This window comes from Monodelphis domestica, chromosome 2 (genome assembly GCF_027887165.1).
Source record: "Monodelphis domestica isolate mMonDom1 chromosome 2, mMonDom1.pri, whole genome shotgun sequence".
Taxonomy (NCBI): Eukaryota; Metazoa; Chordata; class Mammalia; order Didelphimorphia; family Didelphidae; genus Monodelphis; species Monodelphis domestica.
The window spans coordinates 82091430-82108664 of record NC_077228.1 but is presented as its reverse complement, the minus strand read 5'-3'; the positions used below and the strand labels follow the sequence as shown (position 1 = coordinate 82108664).

The 17235-nt window shown below is 34.7% G+C and overlaps 1 protein-coding gene across 3 annotated transcripts in view; it reads left to right on the top strand.

Moving 5' to 3' along the window:
- The window catches only part of EDEM3 (ER degradation enhancing alpha-mannosidase like protein 3), a 63482-nt gene that overhangs the window by 30403 nt on the left and 15844 nt on the right, over positions 1 to 17235 (top strand). For 2 of the 3 annotated variants that reach the window (XM_007480956.3, XM_056815647.1), the window contains 10 exons: positions 1014 to 1148; positions 3560 to 3665; positions 4966 to 5063; positions 7387 to 7512; positions 9772 to 9855; positions 12114 to 12197; positions 12541 to 12665; positions 15195 to 15360; positions 15553 to 15707; positions 16524 to 16680. In XM_007480956.3, the coding sequence (XP_007481018.1) occupies positions 1014 to 1148; positions 3560 to 3665; positions 4966 to 5063; positions 7387 to 7512; positions 9772 to 9855; positions 12114 to 12197; positions 12541 to 12665; positions 15195 to 15360; positions 15553 to 15707; positions 16524 to 16680 (1236 nt within the window). The remainder of the gene's footprint in view (positions 1 to 1013; positions 1149 to 3559; positions 3666 to 4965; positions 5064 to 7386; positions 7513 to 9771; positions 9856 to 12113; positions 12198 to 12540; positions 12666 to 15194; positions 15361 to 15552; positions 15708 to 16523; positions 16681 to 17235) is intronic. The other variant, XM_001375647.4, reaches the window with a different exon arrangement.

Here is a 17235-nt window from a genome sequence, read left to right as displayed (position 1 = left end):
TTAGAGTCCTGGGGAGCAGGTTCTAATTATACACTAACCGAAGTTGATTGAATTTTTTTTCTTTTTAAGTTCGTTAATTTGAACTTATTTTCACATAGTATTCCTTCTTCTAATAGTGGAATGCTACAAAATTCTGGTTCTTAATTCAGAGTTCTGGTCACTTGGCTTTTGGTTAAACAAGAGGTTTTGCTTAGAATATTTGGATCATCCTTACAACACTGTTGTAACTTGAAATATTTTTTATTTCTGTTATATAGTAGGCTGATACTGCTCTTACAGGGTCTAGGAAGATTGATTATTTGAACACTTCTGAAATAAGTTTATTCAAATCTCAACCTACCACTTAATCACTATCAGAGGAAAAGAGTATTTGGTTACTTCTGTTTAAAGAATTTCTGTTGTTCTTCTGTTCTAAGAATTTTTAGTTTCATTATTTAAAAAAATTTTTTAAACCCTTACCTTCCATCTTAGAATCAATATTGTGTATTGGTTCCAAGGCAGAAGAGTGGTAAGGGCTAGGCAACGGGGGTCAAGTGACTTGCCCAGGGACACACAGCTGGGAAATGTCTGAGGCCGGATTCAAACTTAGGACTTCTTGTCTCTAGGCCTGGTTCTCAATCCACTGAGCCACCCAGCTCTCCCCTAGTTTCATTATTCTTAAACTTTTAGACCTGGCTTAGTTCCACCTGGTTTCTAGGCCTGTATTGAATAGTTTTTAGCAATGCATCCTTTGAGATTTCTCCTAGAAGATCCTTTCTCCATATCACATGTATGATCTAGTTGAACTTTGAGATTGCTGAAGAAGGAATTAAAATTATCTGCCCCTGAATTTTGTGTGTAGCATGCCATCCAGTAGGGATGTTTCAGGTGATTTCTTTACATTTCATCCTATACTTACTTTATATTGCATTTCCATACTTTAATAAAGTCATGATGAAAAATAGAGTAATCATTTGTCATTGAGTTAGTGTGTATTCTTTTTGCTAAGATGCTTATCTTTTCATTTTGTTCAGATTAACTTAAAATTTGGCATGAGAAAACCAGAAGCTCGAACGGGCACAGAAACTGATACCTGTACTGCATGTGCGGGTACCTTAATCCTTGAGTTTGCTGCTCTAAGTCGATTTACAGGAACATCAATATTTGAGGTTTGTTTTTCATTATCTTTGATATTTTGGGTATTGGGTTTAGCTAACTTTCTGTTTTCGTTTCATTATTTTGCTTTAAGTTTCCTAATTAGGATGCTGCCATGTTTAATTTTGTTTCTGTTACTCAATGGAATTTGTACATAAGAATGCTAAAGAGTATAGTGAATGTTGCCAGCCAATAGGATATGACTGTATTAAAAGTAACCTTCTGCTTCATCTAGAAGATAATATTAAAGTAAGGTTTTATTTTTAAACTTTGATAATACTACCAGCTCGATGGCAGGGTATCTCTACATAGGTTAGATATAAAGTATTGTTCTTATGCTTTATTCTCTTGGCCTCAATGCTCCTTAACCCCCCTAAAAAAATTTAAAAGCACAACAGAAATCTTGCACTTTAAATATTGGTTTGAATTTCTAATTTGACAGTCTTGATAAGAGAATTTGTTTAACCCAAAGGGAGGGTTGTTTCTTGTTAATCGGAAGATTTAGTATTGCAAAGAGTTGATAGTGCCTTCCATCACTTACCCCTTTTTAATTGCCTACGCAAGTAATGAGATACAGTAGTAACATGGAGAGCTTCCCTCTTCAAATATAGAGAGACAGTTTTGTGTTGTAGAAGAGGGCAAGATTTCAAATGAGATAAGAAATTCAGATGCAGGCCCTGATTACAGTCCCAGACTCTGTAGTTTTCTCATGTGTAAAATGGGGGTAATACTTGCATTATTTACCTTTAAAACACCATATAAATGCAAGTTGTTCTATGCTTTTTTAGGTTTTTGCCCATTACACATACTACCAAGGAAAATTAAGGCAGTATATGTTGTATCGGGTAGAAGTGAGGGTCAGCTGGGTGACACTGTGGATAGAGTTCCAGGCCTCAAGTCAGGAGGACCTGAATTCAAATCTGCCCTCAGATACTACTTTTCCTAGCAGTGTGACCCTGGGCTAGTTCCTTAATCCCATTTGCCTAGCCCTTTCCCTTTGGCCTTAAAGTTGTTAGTAAGAAAAGGAAAGATTTTAAAAAAGAAAGTGAGACACAAATTGACATTTTAGAAGTTCAGAAACTCGATTTAACTGTGAAATGTACTCAGAGTTGTGTAGACTCTTTGCCCAGGAAATCAGGATAACTTTTAGAGAAAAGGGTAAAAAATATATGAAGTTATGTAGTGTGTGTAAAAGCCAGAAAAAGTCTAGGCATTTCCCCTCAAAGCCCCCCATAAGCCTGTTTCATCCGTTTGTTCACTGTTAACTAGATTGTCTGCCATTGAGATTAGTAGGATCCAGGATGCCTTATATTTGACAATTGAAAGATTCTGTCTTTGATGACCTCACTTGGTTGTCCACATAAAAAATTAGGCTTCTTGGAGGCAGCTGGTTAGCTCAGTGGATTGAGAGCCTGGTCTAGAGACAGGAAGTTCTAGGTTCACATCTGGCCTCAGATACTTCCCAGCTGTGTAACCCTGGGCAAGTCACTTAACTCCTATTGCCTACCCCTTACCACTCTTCTGCCTTAGAACCAATACACAGTAGTGATCTAAGACAGAAGGTAAAGGTTAAAAAAAAATAGGCTTCTCCATAAAATGGCATCTTTAAAAAGTTACTTGCTTTGCATTTGAGTAGAGGAAAATATTTTAAGAAGCTTATTCAAGTGCTTTTCATCTTTATAGTGCCTTTCATTTAACAAGAGAAAAGACTGAAAATGCCGAGAACTAAGTGGAGTACAGCCTCCAACCTTCCTTGTCACAAGACCACAGGAAGTCAAATCCTTGGCCTATTCCTTAATCACTAAAATGTAGCTATGGATGTCTGTAGTGCCTACTTCAAAGGTTGTTACTAAGATTCAAATGATAGAGAAGGGATAAAGTGCTTCATAAACTTTAAAGTTATTATTTTTTTGTTCAGTCATTTTTAGTTGTGGAGTGGTTGATCATTTCCTTCTCCAGCTTACTTTACAGATTAGGAAACTGAGGCAAACAGGTTTAAGTGACTTACCCAGGGTCACATAGGTAGTAAGTATCTGAGACCAGATTTGAATTCAGGAAGATGAGTCTTCCTGATTCTAGACATGTCCTTTAGAGCTATTATTAGATAATAAACATGTGAACCTATACATAAAACAAATAACTTTTCCTGTTTTGTTGTGCATGAACCTGAGTTTAAGTAATGTAAATTACATGTTAACATTATATGTTAACTTAGAAGTCTAGATTTTCAGAACTGCCAGCCACTGCCATCTCTCTAAAACAATCTTACTGTCATTTAGTCCCATTTAATTGGCTATGGTAGTGGATTTGTCTTTTGAACAGAATTTTTTATTAGTACTCTTTTCAATTCTTTTTAAGGAAAATATCACCACGTGATTTTCTAGATTGCTAAATACATTCATATATGTATTTATTTTATTTTTAGGAATCTGCACGGAAAGCTCTTGACTTTCTCTGGGAAAAAAGACAGCGCAGCAGTAATTTAGTAGGAGTGACTATTAATATTCATACCGGAGACTGGGTTCGCAAAGGTATGGGAATTGCAGTCTTTTTCATCACAACTTCTTTGTCTCCTCAGAATGCTTTAGGAAATGATGGTATAATCGTTGTAGTCTCTTGGGCATCATCTGTTTGTTTTTTAATTATCTAGCCAACTTTAGAACCAATAGAAATGTCTATGAAATCACAAGATAACTAGAGTTTCATTCAAGTATCGTAACTGGTCTTTACATCCCCATTTGCCTCCCAAAGCACTCTCAGTCTTGCTCATTTAGAATTCCTGTTTCGTGTCAGAGCTTACAGCTGCTGCTTTTACCAGTGGCATCTTTAAAGCATTTTGTAGCCTATTGTGGTAGATGTTAAGGATCCACAAAAGTTCCTGCTCTCAGGAGGTTGAAAATCTAATGGAGTGACAAGCCAGCCAAATGAATGTTATAAACAGTAGTGTGACTTGGGGTTCTTAGAAAGGGCTGGAGTATTTCAGAGTTGGAACTTGAGCTTGCTCTTCATGTAAAGGGTCTTGAGGATAAAACACATACCTTTATTCAAGAGCTTCTTATGTGAAAGGCCAGACACAGGAATGATTATGGACCTTTTTGGTAAATGAGTAAGCCAGTGGGACTATAGCAGAGAACATGGGTGTTACGGGGACAATTTAATGAATAAATCCTTTGGTGAAAAAACTCCTTTTAATCAAATTAAAAGGTGACTCAGTGATTGCCACCTCAGGAAAGGAACGTTTTCTGACCATGTCAAGGAGATATGGGAAAGGTGGGAAAAGAGGAGCACCTCTGTTAAATCCTGTTTGAAACTCCATTTTACTTTGTATATCCTATTTGTGATTAATAAGTGGCATTCCCATTAGTACTAGTCTAATCTAAAAAAAAAAAACTCAGGCTAAAGAACAAGATCAGGATGGATTTTAGAGGACTAGGTAAATCCAAAAGCAAAGGCCAAGGAACATAAAAATAGACATTTGCAAAGGCACAAAGGCGCCCTCTGGTGGTGCTTTGGCTTAGTGCCCTGCCAAAGTTAGCCCTTTTCAGGGAATCTCAGTAAATACAAATCTTTCCTCTCTCAATTTGAATGTCATCAGAGAAACATTCATTCATTAATTACAATGGGTTCCTGCCATCATAGATTACCTCTAAAACCAGTATTTTGCTGATATAACTATTATTTTTTATGTGCTTACATTCAATGCCCTTTTCTCTGTTAACATGCCAATATCCTCATTTGCCCTGTGTAAAATACTCAAGTAACCTAATTTGCACTTTACATAACTTCTGACAGTTGTTTTGAATAGGCTTATTTGCATTTATTTTTTTGTAGACAGTGGAGTTGGAGCAGGAATTGATTCATACTATGAATATTTATTAAAAGCCTATGTCTTACTTGGGGATGACAGTTTTCTGGAAAGATTTAACACAGTAAGTTTATTCACCTTTTATATTTGTATTATTTTTAGATTTAAATTAAATCAGTTGTCAGTTTTGGACAGAATTTTATTCATGAAATTTTGGCAGGTAATTGTTCACACAAGTGTGACACAGGTAACCCAGTGTAAGAGTTAAATTAATGTCCAATACTTCAAGTAGTATTTTTATAAAGTTTATCATCTGACAAAACAGAACCAAATGACTAAGTTTTCTACCTACTCAAAAATACCCATTCCACCAAAGCCACGACAGGAAGGAAAGAGTGAGAGATGGAATTCCACACAATTTATATCCTGTCTATGTCAGCATGTAACAACAGGAAGTGAGTGGGGATCGTAGTTTTTAGGGTAACAAATTCAAATTACACATGGTGATGGTAGGACTTATATTTTGTAGATAATTGAAATATATTCCAGAAAATTAATTTTAACCAGTAGTTTTAGTTTGTTTTTTTTAAACTTTAGACCTTTTGTCAGAATTGTTAATAACAACAAGGGGACACTCTTACTACTTTTCTTTCTCTTGGATTGTAGGAAAAGAATATTTTGAGATGAATAACATTTTTCAACTTAACTTTTTTTTAACTCTTACCTTTTGTCTTAGAATTGATACTAAGTATCAGTTTTAAGGCAGAAAAGTGATAAAGGCTAGGCATTTGGGGTTAAATGACTTGCCCAGGTTACACAGCTAGATTTTATTTTAGGGCAAATTTGAACCCAGGTCCTTTCGTCTGTAGGCCTGGCTCTCTGTTCACTGAACCACTTGGTACCCTGTACCATAACTCTTTAAAACTGCCCTCTTAACCACTATTTTACACTATAACCCTTGGAACTTTTGGCTATTTTGCTTCATGGTGCTATATATTATAGGGGCAGCCGTTGTCATTTATTGGCAGTATTCCCCAAAAACTTTTCTGTGCATTATATAGTTTTGTAATAGTTTATAAATTTGATTTAAAGTTTTGGTGTTTTTAAAGCTTTTAATGGCAAACTAGCTAGCTAATCTTTTTTTTTAATAAGTAGTAAATATGTTTTCCTAAATCAATAATATTTTCTTATAATTCAAATGATCCTGGCATTAATGAACAACAGTAACAAAACTTACTCAACTGACAATAATACCAGGAGGAGATATACATATATTTACAGAGGCACGCTGGCAATTTAATTAACTCTTACTTAGATTCCAATCCATCTCTGACTTGATAGATATAGATAGGTGACTGTTTTGGTTGAGTGATTTGTTCAGGATCACATAGCTAAGATGTGTCAGAGGGAGGGCAGGTCTTCCTACCTGTCTCTTTCCTAACTCTTCCCATTATTTTGTCTACCCCAACATACTGCCTCTCATTGAGAGGGCTCAGTGACCCTAGAGACTTTTTTTTTTTATATAAGCTTTAGTAAAAATGAAACTGAAGAACAAAGAGAATTGGAAGGAGAAGAAAGAGAACCAGGTCCAGCAGAAAGACTGAGCAGTAGGAAATAGAAGTATTAACATGGGTAGTGTAGTCCGGAATCTGGGCAGTCAGACAGAGGACTTGTTCCAAAGAGACCAAAGAACACTAAAACATCCTAGAGACCAGTAGAGGAATTGATCAATCCAGAGCAAGAAAGCCTCTTTTTGTGTCATGGACCATTTTGGCATGCTGGTAAACGAGGGGACCCCCTTCTCAGAATCTTCTTGTTAAATATAAAATTAAAATACTTAGAATCACAAAGGAAGCCAATTATTGAAATATTTATTCAGAGTTATTTTTTTTAATATTCATGGACCTCAGATTAAGAACCCCAAATATATAAGTACTTTATTGGGTCCTGAATATATCCCTGTTTCAGTGATAACAAAATTTATGTTCATAATATTGAAACCCAGGTCATCAAGAAAAGGTTAATTTGTTTTGCATTTTCACTTTAAGAAGGCATAGAAGGATGCAATTTATTTTGGGATGATTTCCGTCAAAATGGTTAATATAAATTTTAGATACTGCAGTTAACTCAACTTTACATATTCTTGCCATTTAGGATATAGTCATGGGATCATAAATTTAGGGCTAGGACATACCTCAGAGACCATCTAGTCTAACTGTCCAAAGAGATCCAACCCTAGGTTTTGCAGGAGTCAAGCTTGGAGGCAGATTTTGAACATAGATCCTCAGACCTCATCCTCTTTTCCTGGTGACGCTCTGAAGTTGGGACTCCCTGGGATCCAGGGAGCATAAACAAGTTGTATAGAATTGCTCTTTATCCTGAATGAAAGAATGCTTCTTTCTCCTATGCGGATATGATAAAATGTGTATTTTTTTCTCTTTCTTTAGCACTATGATGCCATAATGAGGTACATTAGCCAGCCCCCTCTTCTGCTTGATGTGCACATCCACAAACCAATGTTAAATGCTCGAACTTGGATGGATTCTTTGCTTGCCTTCTTTCCAGGACTGCAGGTAAAGAGAAATGGAATATTTAAAAATAATATTAACTCATACCATTAAAGTGAGGAAAAATACCATGTGGTACAACTAAACTGTTCCAAGACCCTTTGTGTAAGTTGAAAATCTTACTTAATAGGGATCCCCATTTTATTCAAGTATTTCTTATATGAACATACCTAGGCACTTTACAACTTTTCTTAGGCTTATCAGAGCTACCAGTATCACCGCTCTTGTTCTTTGGGGCCATTATTAATAACTAAATAGCATTAATGAAACAAAGAGAAGCACTGCTCTAATGTGAACAGGACTTGTTACAAGTGAGAACTCCAGACAAAGGCTGATACAGAAGTTAATGTTTGGTGCAAAACAATGTTATGACTCACATGAATACTTTTCAGAGTGAAAATGAGCATGATTAGGCAAACTGCTGCAAGGCTTTATGCTGTTTGGGAAAATGGCATGGATTTAGCGTGTAGTTACACTTTCTTACTTTATGCATTTTTCTGCCTCTATTTTTTTGATTGCTAATTCAGTAGGCCTGTTTTCAATATGCATGTATTGAGGGTGCATAAAATGAGTATCCACTATAATTAATATTTGTGTACAGCCTTGAAAAACAAAAATCATTGAAAACTGTCCTGTTCTTATTTCCTAATGTAAACAATAATGAAATGTAAATGAAGCATGGTCAAAAGCTAGGTGCCAGCTATTGAATTCCTATGTTGGATTAGGTGTGGGCAATGATAATAGCATTTCTTTGACTGTATGGATGAATGAGTGAAAAAAAGCATTTATTCAATACTTGCTATATGCAAAGAACTGTGCTAGGCCCTGGGAATATAAGAAAAACCAGGATATTCCTGTTCTCAAGGAGCTCACATTCTAATAGATAGAGAAAACACATATAGGAAATTTCTACTGCAAATTAAAGGGAAAGACCCATTGGTTCTTAGGATGCAGCATCGAGGCAAATTCATGTTCTCTAGTATCCTTATATCAGTTTTGATGTCAAACCATGTAATGATGCCAAGGACTTTGTGGTTGGGAATGTTATTTCTTTTGCCAGATCTTCAGTAGTTATGGCTTCTAAGGAGGTGAATACTGTAGAGTTGGCCTGGAATGTTACCAATAGGAATGAAGGAGAAATATGACAGATTTGAGAAATTTTCAAGGAAGAATAGACAATATTTAATTATTGGATTTGGTGATGAAGAAAAAAGTTTTTATTCATGAATGAGTTGAGAGAATGATGATGCCATTGAAAGAAAGGTGGAAGGAGGAAGGTGTCAGGAGACCAGATTTGGTTTTATATGAACATAGTATTTAGAACTGAAAGAGACTTAGGAATCATTTTAACAATCTTATTAAAGAGATGAAATGATTTGCTCAAATTTCCAGTCAGTAAGCTGTATTTCAAATCCAGGTCTTCTGATTCTTCATATCCAGTATTATGTGGATATATAGTTTTCTATTATGTCCTACTGTCTCCTGAGGGGATTGAATACATGACCTTGTTGTTAAAGCAGCTGAACTAACCTGACCACTTTAGATCATGAGACTTTTAGGTGGATACATCCTTTAGCTAGTTGCTGATTTCTACTGGTATCTGGAACAGATCATCATCAAGTAAATGGTGTAGTCTGAAATCTTCTCTGACAAGGATAACAACAGCTCTGCCTGAATCAAATCAAGTGACAAACAAGGGCAAATAGTTTAGGAGCTGCCTAGGAGCAAAAAAGGTCATATTTACATTTTTTTAAAATTGCGGTTCTGCATAAAACTGATGACAAATAATTTAGGTAGGGGACAGCTAGGAGGCCCAGTGGATAGAGAGCCAGGCCCAGAGACAGGAGGTTCTGAGTTCAAATTTGGTCATCCTAGCTGTGTCCTGGACTAAAATGTTACTTGACATCCATTGCCTAGTCTTTACTATTCTTTTGCCTTAGAACCAGTACATAGTATTGATTCTAAGACAGAAAGTAAGAGGTTTTTTTTTAAAAACAAACTAGGGGGCAGCTGGGTAGCTCAGTGGATTGAGAGTCAGACCCAGAAATGGGAGGTCCTGGGTTCAAATATGACCTCAGACACTTCTTAGCTGTGTGACCCTGGGCAAGTCACTTAACTCCCATTGCCTAACCCTTACCACTCTTCTGCCTTGGAACCAATACCCCGTAATGATTCCAAGATGGAAGATAAGGGTTTAAAAAAAACAAACAAACAAAACTCCAAATGATTTACATATTTAGTTTAATTTTTGTTTCACGATTCTAGGTTTTAAAGGGGGACATTAGACCTGCTATTGAAACTCATGAAATGTTATATCAGGTGATAAAAAAGCACAATTTTCTTCCAGAGGTAAGTAAAAAAATAATAAAGATTATAATAAGTTGCTTAATTAAAAAACAAACAAACATGGTGTTTTGGGAAAATATAGATAATTCTTTTTCTATTTAAATTTGTATTTTTCACTTTTTCATAATCACAAATATGCATTATTGATAGGTGGATTCCTCTGGATGAGAGAAACCATTGGTTTTTCACATAGTATTTTTATAAATTTTAGCAGACTTCTCAGGTATCTAGGTTTACTTAGATCTTGGTGGTAGATTAGGTTAAAGCTACCACCAAACTAATTTCTGATAGCACCTTTTAGCTTCTGATAAAAGGTAGAATTCAAAATTTCAAAAATGTATATGAGTTGTCTTGAAACTATTTCATTAGCTGCTTAGAGGGGATTCTCCAACGCACTTAAGCTGTTCATTCACTATATTTGTGAAAGCTTAGATTTTTTTTAATCCTTATGAGTGCAAAACTCTCAATTATGGGAAACTTAAAAGGATATTGGTTTCATTGTGATATTCCTACCATTTTCTCTGTTCCTATGTGGAACAGATTTTAAGTAACTTTTTCTTTGGAATTTCATGTAAATCTGTGGGAATATAACCCTTGATAAAAAGTTTGATGACAATCAGTGAAGGCAAAAAATATTTCTTTTATTTATTTGTTTTTTGGTTGCAAAAAGTATTAAATTCTATTGATGTGCTTTGTTTTTAAATTCTTAAATTTCCCTTTATGTGCCTCTTACTTCCAGAGAATTGTCTATACGTATTTTTTTTCTTTTACTAATCTATTCTACCCATTACTACTCCTTATTAAAAGTTTTAAAAATATTAACATAAAGACCTCAGTACAATAGATGGATAGTCTGGCAAAACAAATTACTATGTTGGCTATGTCTGAAAATGTGTCTCATTACATTTCAAATTCATCACCTCTCTGACAGGAGTCAAGTGGTATCTTATTTCTTCTGGACTTCAATATTACTTTATTGATTAGAGTTCCAGAGACCCTTGGAGTATATGTGAATTGGTCTCCTAGTTCATTTAGGCACATTTATTAAGTGATTTTTATGTGCCAAGTGGCAAGGATATAAAGAAAGGGAAAAAACCCAATTGTTCTTAGGAACCTCACAAATGAATAGAAGAGACACCATGGATATACAAACAGGACAGCTAGAGAGTCTCAGGGGCAAGACATTAAGAGTAAGGAGGCCTGGGAAAGACTTTTCGTAAAAGGTGTGCCTTTAGTTGAGAATTGAAGGATACTGGGACATGGAGATAAGGGAGATGGGAGGCAGCTGGTGCTTTTGATTTTTTTGAAGTCTCACACTTTCAAGCTTTTATTATTTTCACTAATTAACAAAAGGCAACAAATATTCTACAGCAAAGATAACAAAAACTATACTTACTTCATGTCAAAGTGTTGATTTAAAAAGAATTTTTAAAAACACCTAAGCTAAGGAATAACAACCACTGTCAAGAGGACAGACATCTCACTCACACTGCTCAAAGTCAGGAGAATGAAATGTCTTATGTGAGCAAGGAGATCCTTTTTACTCTGCATCATTTCATAGAGGTCTCCCTGGATTCCTCTGAAACTGCCTTAATTCTTAAAGCATAATAATATTACATTCATGTCACAATTCATTTAGACATTTCCCAATTTGGAATATTGCCTTGATTTCTAGTTTCTATCACCAAAAGACTTGTAAATATTTCTGTATACATAACAAGTCCTTTTTCCTCTTTTATCTCTTTGGTGTATAAGCCCAGTAGAGGGTAGCATGGTCAAACGGTATATATACAGATTAGTTTGGACATGGTTCTGATTTGCCTTTCAGTAGGATTATATCAATTCACAGCTCTACTAACAGTGCACTCATGGATCTGCTTTCCTGCATCCCCTCCAATATTTGTCGTCTTTGCCAGTCTGATCAATATGAGGTAGAACCTCATAGTTGCTTTAATTTATGTTTTGCAATTAGTGATTTAGAACATTTTTTATATAGCTGTTGACTGATTTTTTTCCTTTGAAAATAGCTTATTTATATATCTTTAACCATTTATCTTATTCTTATAAATTTAAATTGGTTAAGATCAAGTTTTTTGAAAGGAAATGTTTATTTCCTTTTTTAATACATAATGCATATGTTTTTTAGCTGAATACTGTGTGTCATCTGTAGCATTTTCTGCTATTCCAAAACCTTTTGTTTGCTATTTTTATTGTGAGTTTCTACATCTAAATTTTATCTGGTATTTCAACATTTTGTTTAGGCTTTTACTACAGATTTCAGAGTACACTGGGCTCAGCATCCCTTACGGCCAGAATTTGCAGAAAGTACCTACTTCTTATATAAAGTAAGATAGTTTTTTTCTTTTCCCTCCATGTCCTCATTTCTTCCTGTATGTTTTGTCATTTGAAAGTAACAGTTGAATTTTCAAGATCCTTATCGAATATATAATTGTTGAATGTGTCACAGTAGCAACTATTTAACATGTTATTAAGTGATATCATAGTTGACATCCTCTTTCTGTCCATACATCCATAGTATAAAGGAGAATAATTTAGTTTTACAATTTAAGAAATGTAGTAAACTTTATGTGTTTGACTGAGCCTCTCTCTAACTTATTTTTAGAAATAGAATCTATGTAATGTGAATATGTGGATATTTTATTCATCTTTCTTTTTTCTTTTTAATAGGCTACAGGTGATCCTTATTACCTTGAAGTAGGGAAAACACTCATTGAAAATTTAAATAAGTATGCTAGAGTGCCTTGTGGGTTTGCTGCCATGAAGGATGTTCGTACTGGAAGTCATGAAGATAGGTAAAATGCTCTTAGTATTCACTTTTCCTCAAGTTTATGTTTATACAACTTAAAAAAAAAAACTTGCATTACTCTTCAAATAAATCCACCATATTAGTAAAATTTGCTGGAGGAAATAATTTGTAAACCAGTCTTATACTGTTTTAAACAATTTAATAATGTTTAAATCTTATAAAATGAGTATTAGAAATGAATGTATTCTATTCTTTTACTGATTAGAAACAAAATACTTGTTTAGAAATTACTTGAATTTGGGCAGTTTTTCAGAGCAATGAGTTTATTGCAGGATAAACAACTTTTATGTTTCAACACCTTCTACTTAGCTATAAGTGCTAGTTAGAAGGGAAAAAAGCATTACTGAGAAGTTTTGTTCTGTTAGACACTAATGGAATGCCATTTAATGAGGAAAAATGTATTTTGGTAAACTCATATGTGGTAATGATAGCTAACATAGCTAACCTATTTGAGGTTTGCTAAGTGTTTGTTTTTGTTTTCACAACATATTTGTGAGGTAGAGAGTATGAATATTATCATCTTGAATTGGGATAAATTGAGAAACAGGCCTGGATAGGTGACTTGCCTTGAGTGCCATTGGTGCTTAAATTCAGATTCTAATTCTGCAGCAGTGTTTCATATATGAAAATTCACTTGGGTAGTCAGAATACAATTGAAAAGCCAAAAATTAGCCTGTTAAAAAAACTGTTGAGCAGCACACTGAAGGTCATGAGATGTATATTATTCTCTCCCTGAAGAAGCCTTTACTTTGGAACTCTTTTAGGCACAAATCTATAAGCCTGAGGATCTAATTTTGCAGTGTAAAGAGGATAAGAAAAGGCTACCAGAGGCATGTACATAGAAAGCAGCACAAAATGAGTTTATAGCCTGACATTGAGGCAAACCAGGCAGGAATGAGAGCAGCAGTACAGCCTGAGGTCATAAATTAAAGAGGCTAACAACCCATAGTAGCTCAGCAGGCCTTGAGTACATCATTTCACTCATACTGAATCAACATTTATTCTGGGTCTTGGACACTGTGCTGGATTCTGAGCATATGGAGGGCCACTGCCCTCAAGACATTCTATTGAAGCAATGCTGGAATTGTTTAAAGGATGATATAATTGAGCCATATGATTTGGATTTGAGAGGAGTGCTAAATAAAAGTCATCTCCTCTACCTTGGGACCTTATTCAGGAATCCATTAACAGCTAACCTGGCAGGTGTTCATTTAGCTCTTGTTCAGATGCTCTAAGGAATGGGAAGATCTCTTCTTTAAGGGAAATCCACTTGACTATTAGATTGCTCTAATTATTAGGAAACACTTTCCTCCAGTAGTAACAGAATAAATCTGTTCCCTTTTCCATTTAACAGCTGTACAAAGAGTTGAAGAGAGCTGCTGTTGTTTCCCTCATTTTTTTCCACCTTCAAACTGAATGTTTTTAGTTCACCAAACTCTCTCTACCCTGGGCATCCTTCTGGTTATAGTATGGCTTATGAAACATGGTACCCAAGACTGAAAAGAATACTTTGGATAATTTGTTATTTAATCCATCAAACCATTATTATTAATTTACATTTGTATAATATACTTTTAAGTTTTCCCAAGCCATTTTCCTCATAGCAACTGTGAAATATCTAGATAGTTCACAAATGAGGAACTTGAGGCTTAGAAAATTCAAGTGACTTGCTTATAGTAACACAAATATGTGTCAGAGCTGGGATTTGGAATTCTGGCCATCTGATTCCAAATCTAGAACTTTTTTCCCCTTTACATTACACTGCCCCTTTTTAAGAAGTTAGTGAAATTTGTTGCTGTTCCCTTTATGGAATAGCTTATTCCCTTATGAAGTTTTACTATAATTTTATCCCAGTTTTATTTTTGACCCACCAGCATATTCTTCTGACATTCGAAATAAGAGTTGAATATTTTATTAGTTGTTCTGTATACATAAGTGGTGTTATTTGCAGAGGAAGTAATCCTATGGACAAGTTAGCAGAAGTCAGATTATCTCTGCTTTGCCATGAGTACACTGAGACTAAAGATAGGGTGACTAACCAGTCTACCATCTGGTAGACATGATAAAGTGGAGGCATTTGAATCTTAGCCCTGAGCTCTTTAGTTGGACTAGGAGAGTCCTAGTTGATCTTCTCTCATCTTTGGCACATTGTGATTCATTTGGAAGGGCAGACGGGGGGCTCAGTGAGTAGAGTTCAGGGCTGATGAGTACAAATCTGGCCTTAGACACTTCCTAGCTGTGTAACCCTGGGCAAATCATTTAACCTCAACTGCCTAGCCTTTACTACTCCTCTGTGTTGGAATGGATACTTAGTATCAATTCTAAGACAGAAGGTAAGGTTCTAAAAACAAAAACCAAAGTAGAGATAAGAATGTAGCAGTGGGATTATTAGAATTATTTAAGAATTCCCTTGGAACTTTTAAATTGGGTTATATGTGGTTAAAAAGTGACTTTGCATTGGATAGTAAGGATAGTAAATTTGGAGGTTTTCAAATTTTCTCTTTGATATTTTTAGAATGGACTCTTTCTTCTTGGCTGAAATGTTTAAATATCTTTACCTACTGTTTGCTGATAAGGAAGATATTATTTTTGACATAGAAGATTACATTTTTACAACAGAAGCCCATCTGTTACCTCTTTGGCTTTCTACTACAAATCAAACAGTCTCTAAGAAAAACACAGTGAGTTATCTTTCTGAATGAAATATTTTATTGTCATTTGTACTTGTAGCCAAAAGGAGAACTCTTCAATGGGGTTATTCTTTTCTCACTTAGATATAGTCTGAGGGTACTTGAGTTTCTTTAAAAGTTTTATCTTAGGAAGTGATGATGAATTGATTAATTTCTTTTCTTTTCATATATTTTTTCTTACAGACAACAGAATATACAGAACTGGATGACAGTAACTTTGATTGGACATGTCCAAATACTCAGATTCTCTTCCCAAATGATCCAATGTATGCTCAGAGTATTCGTGAACCCTTGAAAAATGTGGTGGATAAAAGCTGTCCTAGAGGTGTTGTCAGAGTGTAAGATGGATAGTTTTTCATTTAAGTAATTAGTATAAAATTTGAATAATTAAAGGAGCTGGTCATGACTAGTAGGGGACTTAGGAAAAACAGCATGACAATGGCTTGATGGGAAATATACAGTTGTGATAACTATTTCTGTTTGTGATATAAAAATTTTATTTATTGTAGGCATATATGGAAGGCAACTTTTTGTTGGTGCTTTCATTTTTAATTGGAAAACTAATACTATGAGCTATTGAGTAATATGGAACTGTACTTTCCATAGCTCTCTTTCATGCAAGATAGTTTGTCAAGTCCATTCACCAACTCAAGAAATATTTATGGATGGCTTTCTAGGAACAGAGAGATGCAGAGATCAATAAGGCAAGACCTTTGATTTCAAGTTTAAAGTTTTGTGGAAGAAGCTAAATGCACATAGTTTATATTTCAAAATAGGACTGAAGAAATCATAGCAACTTTAAACAGTTTTGCTTTGTAATACAATAGAATTGTTGAGAACTGAGGAAGAAGCTATCTTTTTATGCCCATTCCTGTCAATTTTAATCTGAGAATACTTATTACTAATTAGAAGGAAAAGAAAAAAAAATCAGATCCCCTACACAAAAACTGGGCAACTCATTTAGTCCCTTCCAACAATTTTGCTAATAAAAGAACTTGGGCATGTAAATAATCAAGTAGCAAGACTATTCATTTTAAAAGTTCTGCTATAGCTATATAGAGGAAAATATATGTGGGAATTGAGCTCTTGGTCATATTGTTTGCCTTTCATTATTTTTAATAGGTAATTATAATACTGATTTGTTGTGTTCTTAGCAGAGAGGAGAGTTTTGGAAGTGGACCTAAGCCCCCACTGAGAGCCAGAGATTTCATGGCCAGTAATCCTGAGCATTTGGAAATCTTAAAAAAGATGGGAGTTAGTTTGATTCATCTCAAAGATGGAAGAGTGCAATTGGTCCAACATGCAATTCAGGTGAGACTCTGCTATTTTATTTATATACTTTTTTCCATACCTTTTTTTGGGGATGGGGGTATCCTATTAGCATTAATTAAAATAAAATATTTGGAATCCTAAAAACTTCAATTTGAATCATGAAATTTTATATAATGGATTAGAATCTTGATCCAGTCTCCTTTGAAAATTTAAGAAAATGGGACCCAGAGTGATTATTTGGCTTATTAATATGTTGTACTTTTCATTTTAAAAATTTGTTTTAAAAAAATTATTCAATATACAAAAAGCAACTAATCTAACTGCAACATTTTCAGAAATATTAACTTCTTCATGCATTTTCTGCTCACCTGTCATACCTATTTTGTAAAATTACATTAATTTTATCAATTAAAATATTTTCAGTAATGTGTTTTATATTAAAGAACTGTTTGCATTTATAAGGAATTTTTTAAGTGAACCACTGAATTATAGTATTTACATTATTAATATGTTTAATCTGAATAAACTATGCATTTAGAGTATTTCTTTTTTATGGGGGTCAGCTTGGGAAAGAAGATTCATGTGGGAAGACAG